Source organism: Centroberyx gerrardi, chromosome 3 (genome assembly GCF_048128805.1).
Source record: "Centroberyx gerrardi isolate f3 chromosome 3, fCenGer3.hap1.cur.20231027, whole genome shotgun sequence".
NCBI classification, from domain to species: Eukaryota; Metazoa; Chordata; class Actinopteri; order Beryciformes; family Berycidae; genus Centroberyx; species Centroberyx gerrardi.
In genome coordinates, this window is record NC_135999.1 from 17,843,869 (window position 1) to 17,870,830 (window position 26,962).

A 26,962-nucleotide genomic window follows, 5' to 3' on the forward strand; every position below is an offset into this window, starting at 1 on the left:
TGTGAATTTTAAAAAAGTGAACCGGAAGTTCCTACACGAGTGCAACTTGGCTAACAGCTACGGCTAGTTAGGTGTATCAGCTCAGCTCCCAACGCTTGTTAGGTAACTCGTTAGTTGGTGATCAGCGCACACACGTTTTGTTTGATCATATTGAGTAGACAAATGAGAAAGCAGTAGACATATTGCCACTTCATTCAAGTGAATTTATATCGAGCGAATTCTTTTTACCTAAGGGGAAATCCATGCTGAGGTTGGTCAAAAATCTATTGTCTCTTGTTAAACGTTAGCTAGCTAACTTAGCTAATGTTACTTAGTCGGCGGCGAATTTTGCAGCATCGTTAGCGTAGTGATGTTATCCTGATTTTCACTTCGGACTCAGCGGTAAATCTCTGTCGGAGCTCTGATTTTTGCCAGCAGGAGCGTAGAAGGCTAAGAAAGTTAATTACTAAGATCAGCTAAGTGAGCTAGTTAACGCCATGTTAGCAGCTAATGCCGTTTTCTCAAAGGCAGTGGTCAGTCACTGCTGGTCAACGACGCCGCGTCATGAATGAGACATCTCATTGAGAGGTCATGCAGTGGTTTATTGCAGTGCGCACTTGATTGCTTCTGGTGTAACGTGGATTATTATGATGCGATGAATGCCAACAGGTTAGGCAAGTAGCTACATTTAACCACGACTAATTGGGATTTTAATGGATGGTGCAAATATGAGTCCTAGCTAGCTAACGCTACATAGCTAGGCTACACAGTGCAGATGCCCGATGAGAGGTTTCCCGGAGGGCTTGCCATAAACATCCAAGCCACTGGAAAAAAATATTTGGACACATTTTACGTTATGTTAGTATAAAAATGTAGTTACATAAACAGTAACGCAACCCCCGGGGAGTCATTCGTTATGTAACAACATTTTAAGGACAACTAGTTCTTAAGGGCAGGGAGACTGTCCTTCAGCTGGAAGGCCCAGGTTCAAGCCCCCGACACAGCGAAGCATCCGCCCTGCTGAAGTGTCCTTGAGCAGGCACTGGATGCCTACCAGCATGGAGGCGCTGTTCTGCAGCTGACCCGGCACTAACCTCCCTGTGAAAAGAGAATTTCCCATGTGGGTCAATAAAGTATCACAGAAGAACCATGGTTTGAACTAATGTTATGAAGATGTAAAGTCTAAACCTGCTAGAGAATGGATTGAAAAAGATCGAAATCAATCAGTGTGTGTCTAGGGGTGGGGGGCTGGTGCATAGCTGATAAGACCACTAATAAAGCACATCTGGGTAAAAGCAAGCAAAATTCAAAATATAGTGATGCATATTGTGTGTTGTGAAAATATCAGAAAATATTATGGTATGATATTTTTCCCATATCACCCCCCCCCCCCCCCCCCCCAGTACACAGCAAATTTGGTTTTAAATAGCCTAATCCTGATAAGATGAAATCCCAGTTATGAATATAATAGCTGAATATGCTGATATTCAGGAAATGGGAATCTAAAATTCTTAAACTTTTTTGCTGTTGGTTTTTGTAAACAGTGCAATCTTGGTGTCCACTGACAATTTTAAAATATTATAGGCCTATATAACACAATATAATATAATATAATGTAATATATTCATGCACATAGGGATATTTGTGATTGGGATATGAGGATGCATATAACCAATGTATCTGGAATAAGACCATGATAGGCATACTGTATAAGCCATTATCCATAACACTGTGTGCATGTAAACATAGTGACACCTAAAGCTGGTGCTTGTTGATGTAGTAACTTGGGACAGCTGTCCTGCAGAGTGATTGGAAACACATCTAGAAGTCCTGTAATAATAGGAATGTGATACTTCACTGGTCCCCATAGAGAAATTCTCTTTACGCTTGCTACCCTTCCACAGGGAGGGCAGAGCGCTGGGTCAGCTACAAAACGGCACCCATGGAGCTGGTTGGGATTCAGTGTCTTACTCAAGGACACGTCAGCAGGGAGTATGCTTGCTGACATGGGGGGCGTGAACCCAGGTCCAGGAATTGAAGGCCTCTCTCCTACTTACTATGCCACCTTGCTAACACATTTGCAAGGCAAAGACACAAGAAGAAGTCATTCAGTGGCCTTATGCAGTGAAAAGAAAAAGTATTTTGCATGCCATTGTGTAACTGGCATTTTTCCAATTTTCCTTTAGGAGGTCAAAAAAAAAACCATTTAGTTGGGACTTTTAGAGTCGTAAGCACAGGGCGTTTGGGTTTGAGACCAGAAGACTCAGCCTACATGGAAGTGGTTGTCCCTTCTAATACTTTAACACCTCGCCATAGCTAATATTTCTTAACTGATAAAAGCAAGATTGGACAACCCCTTTAACTTGTTCGTCAACATTTGAATTAAAATCAGAGTTGGATTAGTATTAGTGAACGGGCAGCAGAATGCACAAATTTTCCAAAGAGTTGTCCCAAGATGGCACCAGCCGTGGTTGTTCAGAGATTTCTGGTGCAACTGCAAAGCCTCTGTGCACATTTTTTGCCCAAGATATTCAGGCCCACGCTGTGACTTTTTATTTAAATTTCCACTCACTGCCACTTGAGTATTCACCTCTATCGTTATGCACTACAAGGTTATTCATCAATTGAAAGATGGGCTCTGAAAACCCAGTGGACTTCAGCCCAGCTGTGATCCTGGCCGAGGAAGATCAGCAAGAAATAGGAGGCCTGATCAACTCTGATGGAGAAGAGGTGGATTTCTCAGATATCAGTAAGTAAATGAAGTGTAGCAGCACAGTGTAATAATATCTGTGTTTTTTGGAGGGGTGGGAATAAGTATTGAAAATGCCAGCTGTAGAATTCTTGCACATGTGACAAGAAAAGATTTTGAGTGAGATGAAGGAGTTAGAGCCATTTAGGGAGAACAGGCTGGCTATGAATGTGATAGTGGGCAAATAAACAGAGTAATTATGTAATTGACACTGACTTCAGCATCAAACGGCTTGTGTTGCATCAATGATGACCTTGCTGCATGTTAAAACTCAGTTGCAGCAGCCTGTATCTAATATTTTTAATATCAAGATCAAACCATTTTCTCAACATTCAGATAATACAATACCACGTGTGTGAAATGGAACTTAATTCCAAATCTTAGAAATATGAATTAAATACAATAGGAAACCATGACTATATATGCTGCTGGAACACATTATTACTGATCAGAGTCAATTAATTTATTAACATAAACTTAACACACATTAGCATGAAGAACAAAGATGAATAAATCAGTGATTGTATGGAGATACTTAACCTAACAAAGAAACAGCATTATAGGCCATTAGATTAACATGATTTAAGAAATATACATCACACAAACAGAATTCACCTTAATATGGCCTTACTCAAATAATTAACAACCCACCAGTTAAAGAAAGTATACAAACAACTAATGAAACAGTACTAATTTAATACTAATGGCACATTACAAACATCACATTCTTCCCGCTTTATCCAATAAAGGTAGTCAAGTAGTTGGCTTGACAAACTTACTTAGTCATGGACGCATACTGACAAACAAGAACACTGAGGGAGAGATGTGACCGGAAGTGCTGAACTGATCATTCTCCCCTGCTCGCTCACAAAAATGGCCGCCATGTAGAGAGAGACAAACTGTACTCAAGGAGGGTTGATTGAGGACTTAAAGGGGCAGAGTATGTTGTGCGACAAGGGAATTCTGTACATTATTATTATTATTACTCTGTATTCAGTACAATAACTCAGGCATACATTGGTAACTTTTTCATTTGACACATAGTCCTGTTTATTCACTATTTGGATACAAAGAATGGTGCTGATTGGCCCAGAGGGGTCACTCACAGAATTTGAATGGATTGAACGGTCTTTCCACTTTTTTCTAGGGTATTTTGGCTAGTACACCATAAAATGCCGTCTATGGTTAGTTGCTATGACAACGGAAGTTTAGCCATAAAGGCCAAGTGTGTCACGCTGGCTGCCACACAGCGTGGGTTAGCTTTGTAATGTTACAAGACTAACATTAAATGAATAAAATGTGATGACTTACCAACAGTAATATAGAGCGATTAACCCAATTGGTCCAAAAATCCTTGAGTAGCTCCGCGCTGACAGCAAAGCGACGGAGATAGCGCAAGATGCCAGTGTTCCACTGCTTGGTCCTTACTGCAAAACCTCTCAGGAGCATTGATTTGAATGGGAATGACCGTTCTATCCATTCAAGTTCTGTGGGGTCACTATAATATGCCCTTGAAGTCTCGTCATACAGATGTGAAACTACACCAGGGGCCTCGTGTAAATGTTGAGTAGGCACAAAAAGGTTGCGTATGGCAGTTTTCACGCACACATCGGGATGTATAAAAATAAATTTGACGTGAGAATGTGTGTGCCATCCCGCAAACTTTAGACCATGCGTACGCACATTCTTCTGGTTTTGTCAGTTGGCAAAACCCTCTATACCACCACGTTGGTATGTGTGAGGTGAGGCGCACAGAGATTCATCTCTCCTGGGAAGAAAACGCAGTGTCAGGTGGGCAAATGCACTCAGAATAAGTCTTGGGACAACTGTGTGATGTCCAAACAATTTGTGTGTAGTACCTGCTCACACAAACCACCGAAGCTGTGCGCTGACTGCGGGACTGAGCAGTAAGAGAAGAAAGGCAACCCGTGCGTAAAGGTAACAAAACAGTGTAAACAAAAAAACGTGGAAAATCACATTGTCCATATTTGGAGCGGGCAGAGCGGGGAACACTGAACACGGCACATATTGATTTTTATCTTTGAATCAGTTAATTTGTGCAATTTTACCTTTATTTACAAAGACACTGCATGCGTAAAAGCACACTGGAAATATTTGGAGTGGGGAGAAGTGAACACGGCACACATTCGGCATAGTTTTTTGACAAGAAAGTGACAAGAGGGGCGTATTTATAGTCATTTGCATAGTTAATTCTGGGAAGAGACAAGGCGGGGTGAGAGGCTTGTGCATGTGTGGTCAATTTCACATTGATTGGGATGTACAAAGGAAAGGTGCGCACGACCTGGCGTACACGCGGTTTTATACATCTGAAAATTTCAGTGCGTACGTACTTTTCAAGTTACTTCATCTTTCAGTATGAAATCTACACAGACGCTTATACATGAGGCCCCAGGTGATTTCACTGATTAGTTCCCTCTCTCTGGTTGAAGGTATGTTAATTACTGAAAAAAGCTGGTGTAAAGATTGGTGATTGGATTGTAAACCTGCAGTCTCTCTTCCCTCCATGACACATGGTATTGATAATTATGAAAACTTAAAGTGTTTCTATAGACATCAGTAACTAGAAACAGAAACTTAGTACTACAATTAAATACCAAGTAAACAACACTCAGGCTAGGTAGAAACTTAATCATATCGTATGCACACCCACACATAAATGAGAATTGAAGATCAAGACTGAAATCGTAGCACTAAGATGAAACTGACTGACAGGTGTGGAAGGCATGGTCAGAGATTAATTATTTTGAAAATGTTTCTTCAACTTTTTTTCCAAAAGATAATGCTGTTGTTCTCATTTTGTTATTCACATAGGAGAGAGTGGTAGCCCTACTATTGGAGATGAGGAGACTCCATCAAAGACATTTGATCAGAGTGAGAATGAAAAACCGCAGTCAACTCACAGCTGCTCAGTGTGCGGAAAAGATTTCCCCTATGCCTCTAAACTTCAGCGCCACCTACGAACCCACTCAGGCGAGAGGCCCTTCCCCTGCTCTATGTGTGAGAAGAGATTTCCGGAGAAGGGACTGCTCATGATTCATGAAAGGGTTCATACTGGGGAAAAGCCATTCCCTTGCACTTTCTGTGAGAAAAGATTTGCTAGCCAGGGGGAGCTGAGACTACACCGGCGGACACACACTGGCGAGAGGCCATATCACTGCTCCATTTGTTTAAAGAGCTTCTCTCGCCACTGGCACCTGAAAACACACCTAGAGGCAATGCACTCTGAAGTCGTTGCCGGCTTTTCGAGGAAGAAGTTTCCTTGTTCTGAGTGCGAGAAGAGCTGCAACTCAGCAGCAGAGCTGAGAGATCATCAGAGAACTCATACTGGAGAGAGGCCCTACCAGTGCTCATTCTGTGACAAAAGGTTTGCCTTGTCAGGTACACTGGTAAGACACGAGCGTCTCCATACTGGCATTACGCCCTACCGCTGCTCTGACTGCGGGAAGACGTTTGCGCAGCAGTGGACCCTAACGACACACATGCGGACTCACACGGGAGAAAAACCATACAGCTGCACACAGTGCGACAAGTCTTTCATTGCCCCAGGAGAGCTGCGGAGGCACACCAGGATCCACACTGGGGAAAAGCCGTACACCTGCGCTGACTGCGGGAGGCACTTCTCTTTGGCAGGAACTCTGAGAAACCACAAACGGTCATGTACTCACACCAAGAATGGATCTGCCACAAGCCTCATCTCAGGCTCAATTCAAGCTACAGCTGGGGAATCATCCCAGCAGGACCTGGCCAACAACATCAGCTCTGAGGTACTGCAAATTAGGGCTGCACGATATTGGAAAAAACTGACATTGCAATATTTTTTTTTCTGCGATATATATTGCGATATGAAAAAATACAGGAATTTTCACCAAATTACTTGAATAGCTCTATCAAGCCTTGCCCCTTGGTGGCCTTGTGGGTAACCTGTGCGGGTGACGTAGTAGGAAGTGAGTGTGTTTTTGTTTTTAGCCGCAGCCAGAGTGAGTTGCAGGATGCAACTGAGTGAGTGAAGTTACCATAGTTAGCGGGAAAAGAGCTTAGAGCGTCACCGGGAGGCCGTCCATTATGTTCGCTGCTGTACTGAAATAAAGTGCCAGTTCTCCACTGCAGAGTTGGTCCGGACTCTTAGTAAAAAGCTTGTTACCAGCTACGAGCCAGGCTAAGCTAAAATAGGCTAGCACAACACCAGAGGCTTCCCAACTATGGTTCGGGGCCGCAAAAGCTGGAAAGGTAACATACGCTACTCTTATAACAAACCCTTAAATCGGAGTAAATTATGTTATATCAGACAGACTTCTCTTGTAGATTAGACTTGTAGAAAAGTCTAAACTTTTTTGTATCAAGCAGCAAAAAAGTTGTAGCATGACGTGTTTGAGTTAATTTGCCTCACTTGACATCGCACGTCCTGCGATGTGACTATTGCGCATGCGCACATCGCAATGACGATGCTGAAACGATATATCGTGCAGCCCTACTGCAAATACAAGTCAATCTCAGTAGAATGTGTGTTTCTCAGTTTCAGTTTACTTTTTTTGGTAAATTGTTTCAGTTGATGTATTTCTTCTGCAACTAAACATTTTTAAACAATGCTTTCAAACCTCATAACACCACAGTCACGTCCAGATGGGAACACTCAGCTGAGTTGTATCCATTTGTTCTGGTTAAAGTGGTAGAACTGAGCTCTTGATTTCTAATTCCAATTTGTTTAAATAGGTTTCTGCCAGTCAGGATACGCCAAGTGAAGTTGAGGCCCATACCTCAGAGGGACCTAACTGCGACAAAGCATCCCAGTGCGAAACTGACTTGAGAGAATCAGAATACAGACTAGAGGATGGCGGTTCCAGTCCACATATGAATGTCATCGTGAAAGAAGAGGAGGAAGAAGAACCTTTGTGTAGTACATAAACATGAGATTACTAGATTTCTCTGTTATATACTGAAGGGAGGATGAATGCTTCTCTTCAAATTGGAATGATGATTTTGTCTTTCCTGAACTATTTCATGTGTTTTTTTCCCTGTAACAGCAGAAAGTCTGGAGCAAGTCTCTGGTAGTGAGGATTGTTCCATGTCAGAGGGAGTTGAACAACACCAGGAGAGCAACACAGAAATTCGAATTACAGTTAAGGAGGAGGAAGAGGAAGTTGTCAACAGTAAGCTGAGGAAAAATCCATTACAGGAGTGCAAATGTTGATTGTAAATTAAAAAAGATAATCAAGATAATGCTCATAATAATCAAATACCCCGCAGTTACTGTGAAATGTTGTCTGAGCTGAGACCCAGTTCCATTGAGGAACTAGAAGTGGTTTCCAGAACTGACATGTTTGCGGTATCAATTCCCATTATCGATTGTTGCCCCATCTTCTTTGATAAAATTTGATCAATTCCCAACCTTAGTCTCTACTGGTGCTGGCAATATTTACTTGCCTAAGAACAGAATTTTCAACGGAAACAGAATTTTCTTTGATGTTTTTAACACCTTTAAATCATTTTTTTTTTTTTTTTTGCATGTTGCTTGATGACATGTTTCCACTCAGTCCTATTTCTGTTTCCATAGTCTCAGGTGAGGATCCTGATCATGTTGCTGACACTGAAGAAGAGAGTCCTCCAACATCGCCACTGCAGCAGCAGCTGAACAACAATTTGACAAACAGCTCCTACTGCTGCAGGCTCTGTGGAAGAGACTGTCACAAGCTATCTGCACTGCAAATACACATGAGAATTCACTCGGGAGAGAAACCTTATCAGTGCACTCTTTGTGGGAAGCAGTTCACCCAGAAAGGTCAGCTGAAAGGTCACCAGAAAGTGCACACAGGAGAGAAACCGTTTTCCTGCCCAGACTGTGGGAAGAGCTTCGCCCACTCAGGAGCTATGAACAGGCACCGCCTCACACATACAGGGGAGAGGCCCTACCACTGCTCCGTGTGCGAGAGGAGCTTCAACCAGTCCTGTCGCTTGAGGGAACATGAGAAAATTCACTTTGGGGAGAAGTTTGACTGTACTGAATGCGAGAAGAGTTTCACGCGAGCGTCAAGCCTCAGGAACCATTTTAGGCTACACACAGGAAAGTGGCCTTACAGCTGTGACATATGTGGGCGGGGCTTCAACCGCTCTAAAAGCCTGCGGCTCCACAAACGGAATCATGAGCAGGCTCAGACTGGGGACGAGTCTGCATTTAGTGTGAAGAATGAAGATGATTCCTCGCAGAGTGACGATACCTCTCCAATTGATTTGTGTATGACAGAGCATAATGACTGATTATGTATTCATATAAACCATAGAGCTAGGAGTAGTAGTATAAAAATGCTTCTCTTCAAATTGGAATGATGATTTTGTCTTTCCTGAACTATTTCATGTGGTTTTTTTTTCCGTAACAGCAGAAAGTCTGGACCGAGTCTCTGGTAGTGAGGATTGTTCCATGTCAGAGGGAGTTGAACAACACCAGGAGAACAACACAGAAATTCGGATTACAGTTAAGGAGGAGGAAGAGGAACTTGTTAACAGTAAGCTGAGGAAAAATCCATTACAGGAGTGCAAATGTTGATTGTAAATTTATAATGATGCTCAAGATAATGCTCATACTAATCAAATACCCCTCAGATACTGTGAAATGTTGTCTGAACTGAGACCCAGTTCCATTGAGGAACTAGAAGTGGTTTCCAGAACTGACTGGATTGAAACATGTTTGCGGTATCAATTCCCATTAGCAATTTGTGGCTAATGGGAAGTGGCTACACTTTCAAAGAGTCTTTGTTGCTATGTGCTTCAGGTACAAGACAACTGCTCCCATGTATATACATATAAAAGAAAGGAACCGATAAGAAATTGGATTGTTTAGAAGGAATTGTTAAGGAATCCTCTTTGATAAAATCATATCAATTCGCAACCCTAGTCTGTACTGGTGATGGCAATATTGCCTAAGAACAGTTGATATGTTGCTTTCTGAAAGTACTGTGGTAGGTTAAATCTATTTTTAGAGATGGAAAAAAAAGCACTTGTCGCATTAGGAAAATGTCATTAATCAGGGTATCTAGTTTCCTCGGCTCCTTTGTGATTTCACAGAATTTCCTGTGATTAATGTGACAAAACGCTTAATGTAAATATCAAAAGCACAAATTCCTTTAGGGACTGACTAACAAACTGTTTAGAATTCCACCATCTGCCAAGGACATTGTATGTACCTGTTCCAACTCATGGGAATACTCCATATATTATGACTACATAGGCCTAAATACCACCTGTAGAACTGGTTAAGAAACAGCTGTCGTGAAGTTAATATTGCTGTTGTGTGATCTGACCATAATATACAAGTGTTAAGTCTATGGGCAGGTGCATCATCAGTGAGATGAGGCATTTGGTGCAGTTTACATATTACTTTACAAACAAACATTAACTCATATAGGCCCTTGTTACAGGTCTGTAAATGTTGCTTGATGACATGTTTCCACTCAGTCCTATTTCTGTTTCCATAGTCTCAGGTGAGGATCCTGATCATGTTGCTGACACTGAAGATGAGAGTCCTCCAACATCGCCACTGCAGCTGAACAACAATTTGACAAAGAGCTCCTACTGCTGTGGACTCTGTGGAAGAGACTGTCACAAGCTATCTGCGCTGCAAATACACATGAGAATTCACTCGGGAGAGAAACCTTATCAGTGCACTCTTTGTGGGAAGCAGTTCACCCAGAAAGGTCAGCTGAAAGGTCACCAGAAAGTGCACACAGGAGAGAAACCGTTTTCCTGCCCAGACTGTGGGAAGAGCTTCGCCCACTCAGGAGCTATGAACAGGCACCGCCTCACACATACAGGGGAGAGGCCCTACCACTGCTCCGTGTGCGAGAGGAGCTTCAACCAGTCCGGTCGCTTGAGGGAACATGAGAAAATTCACTTTGGGGAGAAGTTTGACTGTCCTGAATGCGAGAAGAGTTTCACACGAGCGTCGAGCCTCAAGAACCACTTCAGGCTCCACACAGGAGAGAGGCCATATGGCTGTGACATATGTGGGCGGGGCTTCAGCCGCTCCCAAAGCCTGCGGCTCCACAAACGGAAGCATGAGCAGGGTCAGGCTGGGGACGAGTCTGCACTTAGTGTGAAGAATGAAGATGATTCCTCGCAGAGTGACGATGCCTCTCCAATTGATTTGTGTATGACAGAGCATAATGACTGATTATGTATTCATATAAACCATAGAGCTAGGAGTAGTAGTATAAAAATATTACTGTTTCTAAGATTTTAGGCATTCAACTATGAATTGGAAGAGGGAACGGTAAGGGGTTGCCTCTGTGAAAAGCCCATCATAGAACCTTGACACTGTGCTTTCAAAATATGATTTCAAGACTAAGCACCCAAAAACAAAAGACCAATATTCACTACGAACAGAGCTTTCCTAAAACCTTAGAAACTGTCTTAAAATTACAAATTTAGAGGTCCTATTATCTCTTGTTTATCACTATCTATGTTAGTTGAATTGAAATATCACACTCATATTTAGAGTATTTATGGTAGTATAAATTACTCATTTTAGGTCTGTGATTTCATTTTTGCAGTATTTGTCATTCAAACTAATTGTGTATGTGGAAATTGGATTCTCAAAGAATAATCATGTTTTTTTAATATGAGATCTTAAGACGGCCCACAAGCAGTCTAGCAAACAGGTGAAACTGGAATTCACAGTTTGAGTCTGTGGTGACGGCTACACACAGCCAAATTTAGCCAGTGCTGAAAGAAAAAAATCCTTTAGCCTTAGTGGTGGCTAATTTTTCTAATGTTCTGTGCAGAAATTACTAGAGAACCAAACCCTGAATCAGGTTCACCTGGTTTAAACAACTCTTAGGGCCAAAGAACCATCATGAAAAAAGGAATCATCCTTTAAGGCTGTGATACAAAGGCAATAATTTGAAGCAATGTAGATGGTTACTTTGCCCACCGTTGCCTCCATCTAATTGTATGAGATGTGTTATACTGAACAATTAAAAAAAAAAAAAAAGACAGGACTGAATATTTGTTTGGGATGCTTCACTTTATTTGTCCACAAATGTTGATTGAACTTTCCAAGACTGTAGCCATAAATGAGGCTGATGAGTAATGTTAGGGTGGAGTTTCCTTTTTGCGTGTGTGTGTGTGTGTGTGGGGGGGGGGGGGGTCACAGAGGTCTCATAGGGGTCAATCTTTAATTCTGAATCAAATCTCAAACTGACAATTGTGAAAAAGATTCCTCCTGCTTAGATCACATTTTGAATAGTCTGTCTCTGCCTGTTTCAAATACTTTGAGTTGAATGTCATATTTCTAATCTTGACATTGGAAATGGCTCGTGAAGAGATTTTAAACTTTGTAGAACTTCATTTTTTTTTATTCTACATCTACATATAATACAATACAATACAATAGTCAACCTCTAACACTGACCATGCTGGAACATTTGGTCACCACCACTTACCCACTTATGTTTTGAAAACCCAAGTCTGAAAATAATGCTTGTAACACATCTACACATCCCTCTGTTGAAGGTGGGCTGTGCTAATTTATAGGGAAGTGATTATGAATTTCTAGAACCATGTTGTTTTTTGTAATTGGATAATTTTATTATCACCAATGATTCTTTAAGTGCTAAAGCTCCTTTTCCATCACCCATGATGCACATTAATAGGGGATATTGTTCACCTTTTTGGGATTAAAGTTATAGTTGCAGTATGCTTACATTGGATGAACATTTGCACATTAGATGTATATGGACAACTTACTGTTCAACAAGTACAACATAGCCAAGGTTTTGGGGGACAAAATTACTCAAAATTGAGACTTCAAAGGCTGCTACATGTATATACAGTGACGTCAAGAAGATGACCTCTAAAAAATATCCCATCTTTCCTAGTTGCCGATTGGTAGGCTGTTCAATTATTGGTTTTCTGACTTGGACGATAGAATTTCGCAGTTGGTTCTGAAGGCAACACATTAGTAACTCATGACATAGACACAGACTCATGACTTCTTTGGTTAATTCAAGGTGTGTTGAAGATAGGACGACACAGTTTGGACTCCAACTCAGAAAAAACACCATCTGATGATCAGCCTCCAAGTTAGTAAATCGGCCTTTTCCTAAAGCCGCAATATCCTGACTTGATTTCTTCTTTTTTTATTTATTTATTTATTTTAATAGTTTGTTATAAAGCGTAGATCCACCGTAAATCTGAACTCAGAACTCTTAGTATTCCTGTAAATTATTTCATTATGTTCAACGAGCTCAGTCCGAAGTTTTCGAGATTACGAGTTGTCCGGAATGCAACTTGGAGATAAACAGACACACCACGCAGACAGCAAGCCAGGTGCCAACGTTACGAATTACGTAGGTAAAGCTTTTGCTCTATCCTATGTTGCGTTTTGTCCTGGACTTCATACTGCTGCTGTAAAACTCAAGTGACATCACCTTTCATTCAGGTAAACAACGTTAACTTGAATGCCCTTGTCAGCTAACGTTAGCCCACGTTAGCTTAAGTTACCCTGCTACTGAAGTTGGCTAACTAGCTTGCTAGCATTGCCACTCCGTCGATTTCAGGCGATCAGGTAATTTTTTGTTAAACTCTACAGTCATCTGGACACAGTCAGCTAGCCTGCAAAACTGTAAAGAGGTGTTCAGCGCTTCCTTTGGGGAACTTTGACATTAACGAGAATATATACGAGGCTAGCTAATATTAGCTGCAACATAGCCAGCCAGAACATGCCACTCTGCATTAAGTAAGCCAGTAACCTGAATTATTAGTTTACATTCGTTGTCAGTATGTAATCACGATAAACACAATATCCACCCTATAACAAAATTAGCTTAATTTCAAAGTAGCACGAGCGGTGGTACTACTGTAACTGTACAAGATAATTGGAATAACGTGTACATAATAAAAGTTCAACCAATTTTAAGGTGGATTTTATGTGGAGGGCACACACCAAATCAAAATTACTTTTTATTCAAAAGGTTATGGCTGATTTAAAAAAAAAAAGCTGTGTGTTGTGTGTAAACTCAACATCTGCCAAATTTGGGGAAATCTAGGCTTTATGTAATTAAAGGTGCTGCATAGTTCTATGTTCCAGTTAAGATCATTGAATATACTTGAGTTGATTGACTTGTGTTGACTTGAGTTGATAAGGCTGTGTGATTGTAAATAATATACATATACTGTATATGGCTTATGGCCTGGTTTATTTTAGATTCACTTTAGATTGTTTTTTCATAGACAATTTCTTTTCATAGACAATTTCTCAGCCAATTTAACAGATCATTAAGATAAATTCAAGAAGATGTTTGTGCATGAGGCCTAATGCAATCCCCTACTTTTGCTATTAATGTTAAAATTAAATTTCCCATTGCAGCCCCCAGAACTTTCTCTTCAGCATTTCTTTTGCACACTTCTGCGTTTCTCTGTCTCACTAGCCACAAACATCAGGAACTGAGGTATAAAACTTAACTGAACTCTGTCCCTCTATCTCTGTCTGTATTTCTCTATCACATGCTCAATATCACTCACTCAGACAAACACTATCAGTATCGCCATCAGGATGGTGTCATACAAGCGCCTGAACCCTGAAGATGTACAGTTTTCCAGTGCAGTGTTGTCAGAGGAACCTGCTCCTGTCCAAGAAGGGGTGACGGTGAGTTCATGTGTCCAGACATTCCCACGTTGTAGCTTAGATGAATCCCCAGATTAAGAATGGATAAGCATGTTCTAGCTGCTGCAGTTTTTATTTTTTCAATGAGAGGGAACTATTTTGGCCATTTTGATGGATTGTCGTTTTATGTGTTTATCTGATTATCTGATTTTTCTGTTTATCTGATTTTCTTGCTGTATCCCAAGGTGAGGGACCCAGAGGAATGTGAGCATCCCTTGCTTCCACAGAGGTCACCATGCTCTGCCACTACAGGCCTCCTGGTGCTTGGCTGCCTGCTGCTGCTCCTCTGTGGAGGCTGGCTCCTGGGCACCATGTTCTGGCTGCACAGTCCGTCCAACCAACAGCCACACAGACCCCCACCACCTGCCACAGCAGGAACTCCAGACTCTCGAGGACGAACAGGGGTAGACAGCGCTACAGCCGCTCCCAACCCTGAGGCTTGCAGTTTAATCCCTGAGGCCTGGAGGTTCGACTGCTACCCTGAAAGAGGGGCAGTTGTGACCCGAGAGATGTGTGAGGCAAGGAACTGCTGCTTTATCCCTGCCTCCTCTTCCTCCTCCTCTCCCCGCCGCCCATCAGGGAAGAATGGCATTCCTTGGTGTTTCTACCCCCCAGAGTTCCCTTCCTACTCGCTTGTGTCGATGAATGACACTTCCCTGGGACAGAAAGGCAGGCTCGTGAAGGAGGTGAAGACCTACTACCCTGGGGACATCCTTACTCTAGAGCTGGAGATACGTCACGAGACAGAGACACGGCTACGTGTCAGGGTGAGTGGAGTACTCATATGGGCTCACAGTCATATTGTATAAGTTGTATGGTATGCAGCTTCTGTCTTTGCACATAAGAACTCCATTCCTGTCATATGCTCTTTCTGTCTTTGCGTGCAAGAATTTTAACATCATAAATAATCTTACATGAATTTAAGGAACATGTAAGCACATTGATCAAGCCCCCAACTATTGATGATTGCTACAGAGTTTGACAAGGGAGACGAGTCTCATGGAAAACCAATTTATCACATAAACAAAGTAGCCTACCAATACAGACACCACTAACCACTGAACTTTTGCTGCGTATTACATGGGAGATTGTGAAAATAACAGAGAGAAATTTCATTGATCTGCATACTAGTGGTGATAGCTAATGCTTATTGTAGCACTTAAGTGCAAGAGTGCTAGATGGCTAGCAAAGCAAATTTGGGCAAACTATGGCAAATAACCTACATTTATTACATTAATTTCAGCATGCAATAAAATGGAACTGGACATTATGACTATGACTTGTGAACAAGTAAATTGGTACAGTTCTTTACAGACAAAACTAAAGCGAACCCATGTTCCTTGTGCACAAATTTAGGGATAATTTTTTGAGTGTTTTGTGAAATCGCTCCACTGGCCCATTGATCCAGTGGTGGTACACACTGGTCCAAATTGACTTGATGCTCAATTATCCATGCACCTCCTGAAGTGTCCGTGACTTAAATGATGTGCCTCGCTCAGTCAGGCTCTGATTCAGTCTGATAATATGAATCGGAGCCAGAGGAGTATTTTTGGCAGATATGTTACGCAGAGGTGTCAGGAAATCATATTGGGTAATCGACCACAACCAATACAAAGCGGTATCCCTATTGTCCAATGGCCTGCTGTATATTCTCTTGTCTGTTACTCTGACATTTGGACAATATTTCTCCAATTACAGATTGTCAGATTGTCCTTTATTCCCATATATTCTTTTCAATCCAGATTACTGACCCTTCTAATTCACGGTTCGAGGTGCCAATTACGGTTCCCAACGCCACCAAGAAGGCAGAAAGTCCAGCCTACATTGTAGAGCTGTCCAAAGAGCCATTTGGTCTCATAGTGAAGAGGAGCTCTACAGGAGCAGTACTGTAAGTTTGACTCAAATAGGTTACATTGGGTTAGTTTAGGTTAAGTAAGTTATGGTCACAATTGTATAGATATTTTACAGTAGAAAATCTGCTATCTGCAAGCAACAGTCAGTTCTCAAAATGACCTGAGCTGTGTATTGACCGTACCTTGTTACATCCATTTCCTGCCAGTCTGAACACCACGGTGGCTCCTCTGTTCTATGCGGATCAGTTTCTCCAGTTCTCCAGTGCTCTGCCCAGCCAGTTCATCTATGGCCTGGGGGAGCACCGCTCCTCCTTTCTGCATGACGTCCACTGGAACACCCTCACCATGTGGGCCAGAGATGTGCCCCCTACGGTAATGATGACACACACTCTGCTGGCTTGCATAATATTGTAGTTGTAATATTTTAACCATAGACACAAAAATGCTGTCAAATAACATCAGAGGAATTACATTCAACCTCTTGCTACTTGCCCTGATTGAGTGTACAGTGTACCTTTGATACCAAGCAGATACCAAGTTGATACTAAAAGCCTTGTCTCCCTCTCTACTATAGGAACTGACAAACTTATATGGAGCCCACCCCTTTTACTTAGCCATGGAGGAGGGAGGGAATTCACACGGCTTCTTCCTACTGAATAGCAATGCTATGGGTCAGTGTGCTGGTTACATTGATAATTCCATTTCAGTTTTTGCCACGTGCCATAACAGTGTTGGCATTAGTGGACAGCAACAATGGAAAAATAGCTGATGCTGACAGCTATGGGGATGACAACATTCAGCAGTTTCATAAAAGCAGAAGTCCCAAATGGATTATCATGGGACATGATGAATCAAATCATGTCCCATGATTTGTTTATGCAATGTCACAGGTTTTACAGTAGCGTGATTGTAGTGTCACTCTTCAAGGAAGCATTGAGATTAAGGTTAGTTTAGAAGTGGTGAAGGTAGTAGTTCCTTATAAAACTACTGAGCATTCTGAACTGAGAGGTGAAGTTGGTTTGAGGGTTTAATTGCATCGGCCACCCAGTGCCATGATCACTATGGTGAATGCTGATTTAGAGTCTCGCCTTCAATTTTCAGCACACAGAAAAACTGAAAAGGAGCTTTTAATGTTTAAGGTCTTTGTTCTTGCAACATTTCCACCTGTTGATCCACACCTGAGTAAAGAGTCCAGTTGTTCAGGAGAAGGATCAATCAGCTAGCTATTTCAACAAACATTTCCATTACACTTTATTCTCACTTGCTCATTATATCCCATATATATGTATATATATATATATATATGTATATACATATACATATACATATATATATATATATATATATATATATATATATATATATATGTATATGTATATGTGTATATATATATCTATCTATCTATCTATATATCTATATATATATATATATATATATATATATATATATATATGTGTGTGTGTGTGTGTGTGTGTGTATATATATATATACTGTATATATACTGTATGTATGTGTGTGTGTATATATATATATATACTGTATATATGTGTGTAACTTCATAGATACTTGTAAGTAAATAGATTACCCCAGTCCTAGCTTACTGAGCATGATTTGCTTACAAATGTTTTATAAATGGTTTTCCTATTTTGTCAGATGTGGCCCTCCAGCCTGCCCCAGCCCTCACCTGGCGTACCATTGGTGGAATCCTTGACTTTTACATTTTCCTGGGTCCTGATCCTGGTTCAGTGATTGGACAGTACCTCGAAGTCATAGGTCAGTATGTTAGGAATCTGTTGGGAACTGGGCATGTCAGAATGTGGTGTACAGTATATGCACGAGGATGTGTGTACATACTGTACATATTCCTGTGTAGTACATAATACAATTATTGTAGGCTTTAACTGAAACTCTTGTCCATTTAAAAAGATAGTTCTACATGCTGTATCACTCCGAGGTACTTCTGTTGGACAGTAGCAACCATAGCCTCCTTTTGATGTTAGCTAGCTTTGCCAGTGACTGTACACCAGAGCAGATGTTAACATTTAGCGTCCCGAGTATGTTGACTTGTGTGCATGGCCTTCCAACTAAATTTCTCATGAAGATCCTGCTAAATACATTCAAATAGAGCTGAAAATCACTTGATGTGTATATACAAAGTGTGCAACTATGCTTAGAACATAGGAACATTGCATAGGAACTTGTGGATTAAGTGACAGTGTAGCCCACGAGTGCGCCATAGCAGCAAAGACAATAATGTGAGTGAATAAATAATGGCAAAATGTTTGGTCGCTGTTGTCCAACAGAATTACTTGAAGATAAATTATATAATGCATGACTTTTTCAATTTAATATATTCCTTCAGCTCCAGAGTGCCTGTCCTCGCTATCTAGTTTTTTCTAATGATATCCCCTCCTTGCTCTTCACCCCATCTCCTGTCATATTTCCTTTTTCTCCTAATCACTTCATCATCTCACAGGCTCCCCAGCTATGCCTATCTACTGGGCGTTAGGTTACCATCTCTGTCGCTGGGGTTACAGCACTAGCAATGCTACCTGGGAGGTTGTCAAGAACATGAGAAATAATGGGATACCCCAGGTAAAGTGGACTCAACAAATTGTGTTTGTGTGTGTGTCACTGTGTATAAACTAAGATTATGTGTGTTGATTTCATATGTGCTTTTTGTGTGACGTAATTGTTTGTGTATGTTGTTGATGTGTTTGCAGGATGTCCAGTGGAATGATATTGACTACATGGAGCATTTTCTGGACTTCACCTTTGATCCTGCAAATTTTGCCACACTGCCTGACCTGGTCAAGGACCTACACGCCCATGACCAGCGCTATGTCATGATCCTGGTACGTAGGAGTGTGTACTGTGTTTACATGTGTGTTGTCTCCGAGTTTTCCTGTATATGTGAACCTTGTTTCTCTATGTCCAGGACCCAGGTATCAGCAGCACGCAGGCTGAGGGAGCGTACTGGCCGTATGATGAAGGGCTGAGGAGAGGAGTTTTTATTAATGACTCTGATGGAAACACGCTTATTGGGAAGGTGAGACACATGTACTACAGCAGCTGGTGACATCATGATCTTAGATGAGACGATTCCAAGACCTGACAACTGCTCACTCCCTTCTTCTTTTTACCTACTCTTCTCATTATCTCTCTGTCTTTCTCACTCCTTGCCCTTCCTTCCTTTAGGTGGATGGGTAGGAGGCGGAGTAACTTTCAATTTCTAAGTGTAATATAATATTAATAAGAACTTTTATTTATATAGCACTTTTCAAAACAAAGTTCAAAGTGCTTTACAGAGACAAGGAAAGAAAACAGAGTTAATAAAATCAGACAAAAGCACAGAACAGAAAGAAAAATCAAACAAAGCTGATAAACAGTTAGAACAAAGCCAAATAAAAACAGAGCCAACAGCAACAGAAAAGAAGTAAGAGCAACAAAAACACAACAGCAGAGTGAAATAAAATTATTACAAAAATGTTTTTCTATTAGGTTTTATGCAGGAATTTAAAAGATGACACAGACTCTGTTAGCTTGAGTTCCTTAGGGAGGCCTTTAGTTTTAAGCTTGGGTCTAGGGACAGCTACAAGGGTGCTGCCTGCCAATCTCAGGCTATGTCAGGCTTCTAAGGGGTCAAAAGGTCCGAGATGTAACTTGGGGCCAGACATCATTGAGCCTCACAAACTAACAGTGAGATCTTCAAGTCAATTCTAAAATCACAGGAAGCCAGTGCAGGGAAGCTAGGATGGGAGTATTATGGTTCCGTCTCTTATTTCTTGTTGAAGTGTCAGTTCTTGTCTTGTATGTTTTATTTATTTATTTTTTTCTCTGGTTACAGCATGGTTTTTGTGTAGGGATATCTTATTCTGGCTCGTAATGTTACTTGTTTTCAGATGGAAACAATAATGGTGTATTAGAATTTGAATTCTCCTTTCCTTCCTGCAGGTGTGGCCTGGTCTGACAGCATATCCTGATTTTTCTGATCATGTGACCCATGAATGGTGGTACGACAACCTCAAGAGGTTCCATGAAAAGGTGGCGTTTGATGGGTTGTGGATTGTAAGTATGGGTATGAGAGACAGTGAAAAAAGGAAAAATGCATCACCAATGACCCTGACTTTGATTATGTTTTTGCAATGGCTCTGATCAGATGTCTGCTCCCTCGACCTTTGTCACATTCTGTTTTAGGATATGAATGAGCCATCGAATTTCCTGGATGGGTCGACTAAAGGCTGTCCATCAAACAATCTTGAAAATCCTCCTTACACACCAGGTGGGAGACACACAGACATACAGACATGCACCTATGCACACATCACCTTTTGAAACTAACTAGTTACTTTACTTCGTTACTTGCCCTAAATATTAACTAGTTACGTTACTAAGTTAGTCTTTATTAAAAGTAACGTGTTAGAGTACTTTAATGTTACCCACGTAAAATCATGCCTTTAAAATACGTTTTCTGCTGATGTCATCACGCTTAATGTACAGAACTCATCACTTATTGGGACAGAGCCTTAAGTAACAATCTACCGTTGTCTAAAGAAAACATCAAGGCAGCTTTCAGTTAGACCTGGTTCCAAATACTCAGTGGGGGCTTGGACCGCCTTTCTGCCGCAGGTGATTTTGACTTTATCAACACTGTGAAACATTGGCTCTGTGTTCCTCTCTATAAAAAAGAGACCCTAATTTGAGAAAAAAATATGCTATCAACACAGAGCTATTGACATTAAAAGGCGCATCAACCGGTGAATATCAAACGTCAAACTAATCCTAACTAACTACCCTGGTGATCAACGGAGCCTGAACTGATCCGGTCTGGTCTCAAAATAAACGGCAGACTGTGCTCACAAGCGCTTTCAATTCAACTCTTCAGGTTAGATAGTGAAAGCTAAACTTACCGTTAGCAATAATGTTCCTTCTTTGATCAGATCAAAGTAATGTGAATATTTCCAAGTTCTGCAGTTTATTGTTGTGTTCATGCTGAAAGCGAGTCGTAACCTACAAACCTCCACCGCACCGCCAGCCTGCTGTATAGTCTGCTTTTAATAACATCATGTAGCGTACAATAGCATTTTTTTATTTTTTTTTATTTGCACTAACTAAACATTTAACCATTTGAAAGAAAAATAAAAGTAGCGAAATGTAACTTTGAGAAAGTAACTAATAACTGATTACATAAATTGAAAAACTAACGCGTTAAATTACTCGTTACCACAAAAAAGTAATCTGAATCTAATCTGAATCCCCAACACTGCACATCACACACGCATACACACAGACACATACACATGATTATCATTAAATGAAGTTGTATCTTTTCTCTTTTAGGTATCCTAGGTGGTTTGCTGAGAGCCAAAACTGTGTGCGCATCTGCACAGCAGAAGCATTCCCTCCACTATAATATGCACAGCCTCTACGGACTCATGGAAGCTAAGGCCTCTGCATGGTCAGTACTCATATACTCTACACACACACACACACACACACACACACACACACACACACACACACACACACACAAGATTTAATACTGTACAAGACTCCTCTGTTATTTGAACAATTTGCGCCCATTCCCTCTTTAAATATTCCATTCTGCCTGTCCTCCTTTCTCTCTGCTCTTCTCCCTTTCCTTCATTTTCTCCAGTGCACTGAAGAGTATTTTAGGGAAGAGAGCTTTTGTCATTTCTCGCTCCACCTTCCCCAGTCAGGGGATGTACTCTGGTCACTGGCTGGGAGACAACAGGAGCCAGTGGAAAGACCTATATACCTCTATATCAGGTTAGATCATACAGACACACATAGACACACCTTGTTCAACTGATCAAGGTCTTGCAGGTATGTTACTACGTCCACTATATCTGTCTTAGGACAGCTTTTTGTAAACTTTCTTGTTTATGAAGAAAAATCCGATCAAATATTAGATCTACATCCTCTGATGCAGATGTGCTTTCCTGTCTGTGATGGACAGAGGGAAGGCGATGATCAAAGTATTGTAGTATTGTTCAACAAATCTGATGCATAGCAAGTTAGCATATATTTGCTGGATATTGTGACATAATTATATTGTCATGAAACTGCTGGTTTGAAGGTTATGCAAGTTAATGCTTATTTTTGAATTGTGAGAGTTGTGTATGAATTTGTAGATTCTCTGCATCTCTTGTTGGTTTTCTCGTCTCTTATGGACCTGTGGGTCTTAGTGTTTTGATTTTGTCTCACTTCAGTTGCTCCTTTTCATGTCATCCTAACATTGCCTTCCTCTATTTCCTCTCCTTCAGGTATCTTGACGTTTAACCTTCTGGGCATTCCACTGGTGGGAGCCGACGTCTGTGGCTTCAGTGAGGAGCCACAGGAGGAATTATGTGTCCGCTGGACGCAACTAGGAGCTTTCTATCCCTTCACACGCAACCACAACGCCATAGACATGAAAGTAGGATTTAACATCACCACTCCAAACTAAAAAAAAATGCACAAATGACCATGAAAGCAGTGTAGTATCAACTCATACCCTATTTGTATTCCTGTTTTATAGCATGTGCCATTCACTCCTTCTAGAAAAGCTACTGACTGTATTTCTTACAGTTGTGTGTCCTCTCTTTTTCTCTTGTGCATGTCACAGCCCCAAGACCCAACAGCCTTCAGCCCGCTGGCTTGCACAGCCATGAAGCAGGCTCTGCTGTTGCGCTATTCTCTCTTCCCTGTCCTCTACACACTCTTCCATCACGCACATGTGCTTGGACACACTGTTGCACGACCCATGATGTTTGAGTGAGTAATGCATATGACACAGTAGTTTGTTTGTTTTTTTATCCTAGCCCTACTACATGTATCCTGCATCTTCTCCTTAGGTTCCCCAAGGATGTAAGAACATATGGGATTGACAAACAGTTCATGTGGGGGAAGAGTTTATTGGTGACACCAGTGTTGGATCCTGGTGTAGACTACGTGGTTGGCTACTTCCCGGAGGGGCTGTGGTATGACTACTACATGGTAAGACACACACACTCGCAAACACACACACACTAGCACAATCTAGCATTCAATTAAATTGTCTGAATTCAATTCTGCAGCTACTAGTACACAGATGATATAAAATGATGTAGAAGACAGGACAGAGAAAGAAATGCTTAAAGTTCTCTTGTCATTTCTTGTATCCCTCCTCTCCAAGGGTGACTCTGTGCGCAGTAAGGGTGAAGAGCTGCGGCTCCAGGCACCTCTAGATAAGATCAACCTGCATTTGCGTGAGGGCACAGTTGTACCTACACAGGTGAATATGATTTTACTTAAAGGACAATTCAGTTTAGACTGTGGCATTTGTCAGACATTGTTCTTTTTCTATAATTCTAAATGACCTTTCTTTATGTTTGAACACATTCTGGGAAAAGTTAATGTATCTCTAGAGATGCTCTTGGTGAACCGGGTGAAACCTGGAAGAAGAAATAACTTTTTTTCCCTGGTTCTTATTTCTTCACCTATCACATCTCTTGCATACATAATCTTTCTAGGGACTCAAGAATATTTGTCACATCTGTTGTAAGGGCGCTGTGGCTCTGACCCTTGCACTCTTTACATCAGTTGTTTGTAATTTTGCTTTTCTCTTTTTGTGTGTGTGTGTGTGTGTGTGTGTGTGTGTGTGTGTATAGAGGCCCAACCTTACCCTATGGGTAAGCAGTGGTCAGCCTCTCCATCTAGTCTCTGCCCTTTCTGAGGACGGCTCAGCCAGTGGAGATCTGTTCTGGGATGACGGAGAGAGCATTGACACCTATGAGACCAATCAGTACGCTTACATCGTCTTCAATGTAGCTCAGGTACACTCCAATGCAAACATCCAGTCCTATCCAGTGCAAGCTCAAATCCCATCTGCTGCTTTAAATAATATGATCCTAATTAAGAAAAATCCATACTCTTCCACTGTTAGGTTATATATATCGTCAATCTGTGATGTTCAATGCATTCCAGGAGTTATTTAGTGATTAAGTGTTGTAATTTACTTTTAGCGCATCCACTTTCCCTCAGCCTGTTTCATCTACTTCTACTTAAGTCAGTGATTTCCTACATTTCCCTTTCGACAGCCCCCAGCAAACGTGGCTGAACTTGTTCCATTCAGCTGTGGGTTATAGGTGTAGGTGGAGAGAGTGATTGCAATAGAGCAAGTGGGTGAGAGTTTATAAGAAAATGTTAGTCACGTTTCTTACTCAAAACTCAGCATGTCTTGTGGCTGCATTGCATTACGGACTTTTGAGGCTACAGTTGATGGAAAAATTGGTGTATCTGCCTCTCCTATGATGGATTTCTCCCTGTATGATTGTTGAACATAGGTGCAAAATGGTGAGTCTAGAAAGAAGCCCTTGCTCTTTGATTCTGAGGGTCTGACGCCAAAACCTGATGTTTACTGTTAATGTTTTAGATAGTAGAAAAGTTATTTCACTGTAGCCGCGCTGGAAATATATCAATATGACGTCACATCATCTAAGTTTGGCCAGTCATCCACGGAAAAAAGAAATGCATAAACTAATACTAAAAAACAAAATGGGCCCAGAAATGCAAGATGCATCACCAATAGCTGATTTTTAACATTGTTAAAGTGTTTTAGCGTGAATTTCTCCTTTTAATGTCAAGTGTTGAAGCAATACTCATCGAGGCATGTATTGAGGTGTGACTGATATCTGTCCGTCCGCCTGTTTTCCAGAGCGTGATGACGTCTCAGGTGCTCCATAGCCACCTGGAGGCCACATACATCACGGTGCAGTCAGCCTCCTTCTATGGGGTAAAGGAGAAGCCGAGCAGGGTGCTGGTGAACTCCCAGGATGCAGCGTTCACCTACAGAGCCAACCAGGTGAGACAAGCGTCAGGGGTTACAAGACAAACACAGGAAGTTCAATTCTGTAAAGAACCTTTTTATGTAATGATATACGAGTTTGTGCATCTCTCTTTTATAAATAATACTGTGTAAAGTTAGCATGTCTTTCCAGGATGGCTTTTGTTTTACCTCAGTTAAGAGAAATTCATTATGTTTAAATGATCTTTGTTTTCCTGCCCCTCTTACAGGTATTAATTGTTGCAGATCTTGGTCTCAACCTCAGTCAGAACTTCACAATCAGCTGGATGTAACATGTCTGATGTTTTCATTGATGGGTTTCTTTTCCATTGGCTGTTGAAGTCACAACCTGAGATACATGTAGTGAGAAAAACAGGAATAGATAACGCAAAGTGGAACAACTCTGGGGAGAGGGTGAAGACTGAAGGCATACGTATAAAACCACAGTGCACTGCTGTTGTCCTAGTCTTCAAACTGCTTTAAAGCTCTGTGAATATAGCTTAACTTCAAAAAAAAAAAAGTCATACTTGGCTGGGCTTGTGTAACAGTCTTTACTATTTAGATCACAATCTACATGTTTTTATTCTTCTCAGAAGAAAGATTAAGTGCAATAAATTTAAGGGAGGATAATCTACCTTCCCACAAATGTTTAACTGCAGGACTAGAGGCTGAATATAGGCTAGTTCAGGATGATAATGGCGTCGGTGATAGCCATAGTGGGTTTTATTTTTTTTTTATGCTTGTTTATAGCCTGTTTTGCACTAATGAATATTGCAGTATTGTGAAGGTAGTTCCAGGTGCCTTATAAATCTAGGTTTTTATTCTGGAGTGTTTCTGGAGTGCTTCCTGAAGATTCTTTGATCAGCTCTATGTTGTAAACCTGTTTTCCCGAGCCATAGTCATGCTATGCCTGAGGAAAAGCTTTAATTGCAAAACTTTCGTTGAACAGACATAAAGGTTCTGAAACCATTTTACTGTGAATTTCCTCAGAACAGGTTTTATGACACCTTTGGCAACAGAATGAATTTCATACCTGAGGCCGGATGCCTACTAAATTTCTTGAGCCAGTTGAGTAAAGTTGCCAGCCCAGCAAAATTTTCAATATCAGGGCAGTTGATTCTGCCTAAAATCTGATGATGCTGTGAGAATGTCATGCAGTGGTTGTTCTTTATAGGCTTTCTCACAATCTTGAAAAGTTGGCATGCTACTGCATTGCAAGGCAACTTGGGAGTATAGTGTGTTCAAGAAATATTTTATGCGTGTGCTCTAAAACCACAAAACCCAACGAAGCTTTAGAAGAAAAGGTCTGTAAAAACATTGTAGGCATCTGTGTTAAAAAAAGAAATTACAGTATATTTTAATGTGATTAAGTTGAGGTAACTGAATTCTTTATTTCATCATGCAATATTTTATTATCGAGAATGTTTACATTTTGGTGTGATTGTTCAGATCTGAAATTTTGACATTTAATTTTGCAGTATTTTATTGTTAAGCCTGGTGTGTTACTTTTTGTGTGATTGTTCAGATTTTATTTAAAAGGTGTGAAAACCATTTGAATTCTACCTTGTCGTAGTTTCTCAGCATACTAAACATTATGATTGGTCATCTTTTAGGACAGCTTTGCCAGCAATTGGGTGAGATTCAGAGCAGGTAATGATAACAAAAATAAAATAAAATTGTTGATTGTTAAATTTTGGGCTGTCTTGCCCAGTGTATTGCCACCTTAAAGGTTTAAGGGAAAGAGCTTTTTTTGAATTGTAAATGTATGAAATTATGTCCAACTTATTTTGATCCCTATTACGAATAGATTATATTTTAATAAATGTTCTTTTGATCTTGACTGCATTTTGATCTTGAATCCAGAGTGTTGTTTCCCAGCT

General features: G+C 40.9%; 2 protein-coding genes across 5 annotated transcripts; both read left to right on the plus strand.

Annotated features, from left to right (window-relative positions):
- The first annotated feature begins 91 nt into the window (after window positions 1-91).
- Window positions 92-11,723, plus strand: LOC144542870 (uncharacterized). 4 transcript variants are annotated; one of them, XM_078290259.1, is made up of 8 exons: window positions 92-250; window positions 2,592-2,728; window positions 5,561-6,513; window positions 7,460-7,643; window positions 7,771-7,896; window positions 8,301-8,978; window positions 9,121-9,246; window positions 10,216-11,723. In XM_078290259.1, exons 2-8 carry the CDS (start codon window positions 2,611-2,613, stop codon window positions 10,908-10,910), a joined length of 2,880 nt encoding a protein of 959 aa, XP_078146385.1. In that variant the 5' UTR covers window positions 92-250; window positions 2,592-2,610; the 3' UTR covers window positions 10,911-11,723. The 4 variants fall into 4 exon arrangements, with proteins under 4 accessions (XP_078146385.1, XP_078146406.1, XP_078146399.1 ...); XM_078290280.1 differs by having other exon boundaries at window positions 7,774-7,896; XM_078290273.1 differs by having other exon boundaries at window positions 7,460-7,640.
- Window positions 11,724-13,057: 1,334 nt separating this feature from the next.
- On the plus strand, window positions 13,058-26,927 carry gaa2 (alpha glucosidase 2). Its single transcript, XM_071927647.2, has 21 exons — window positions 13,058-13,178; window positions 14,265-14,384; window positions 14,588-15,169; window positions 16,145-16,290; window positions 16,462-16,627; window positions 16,830-16,926; window positions 17,909-18,028; window positions 18,732-18,850; window positions 18,979-19,110; window positions 19,194-19,304; window positions 20,210-20,323; window positions 20,453-20,537; window positions 21,596-21,713; window positions 21,912-22,045; window positions 22,543-22,694; window positions 22,884-23,032; window positions 23,113-23,254; window positions 23,433-23,531; window positions 23,908-24,072; window positions 24,954-25,100; window positions 25,313-26,927. Exons 2-21 carry the CDS (start codon window positions 14,292-14,294, stop codon window positions 25,373-25,375), a joined length of 2,934 nt encoding a protein of 977 aa, XP_071783748.2. The 5' UTR covers window positions 13,058-13,178; window positions 14,265-14,291; the 3' UTR covers window positions 25,376-26,927.
- The last annotated feature ends 35 nt before the right edge of the window (window positions 26,928-26,962 follow it).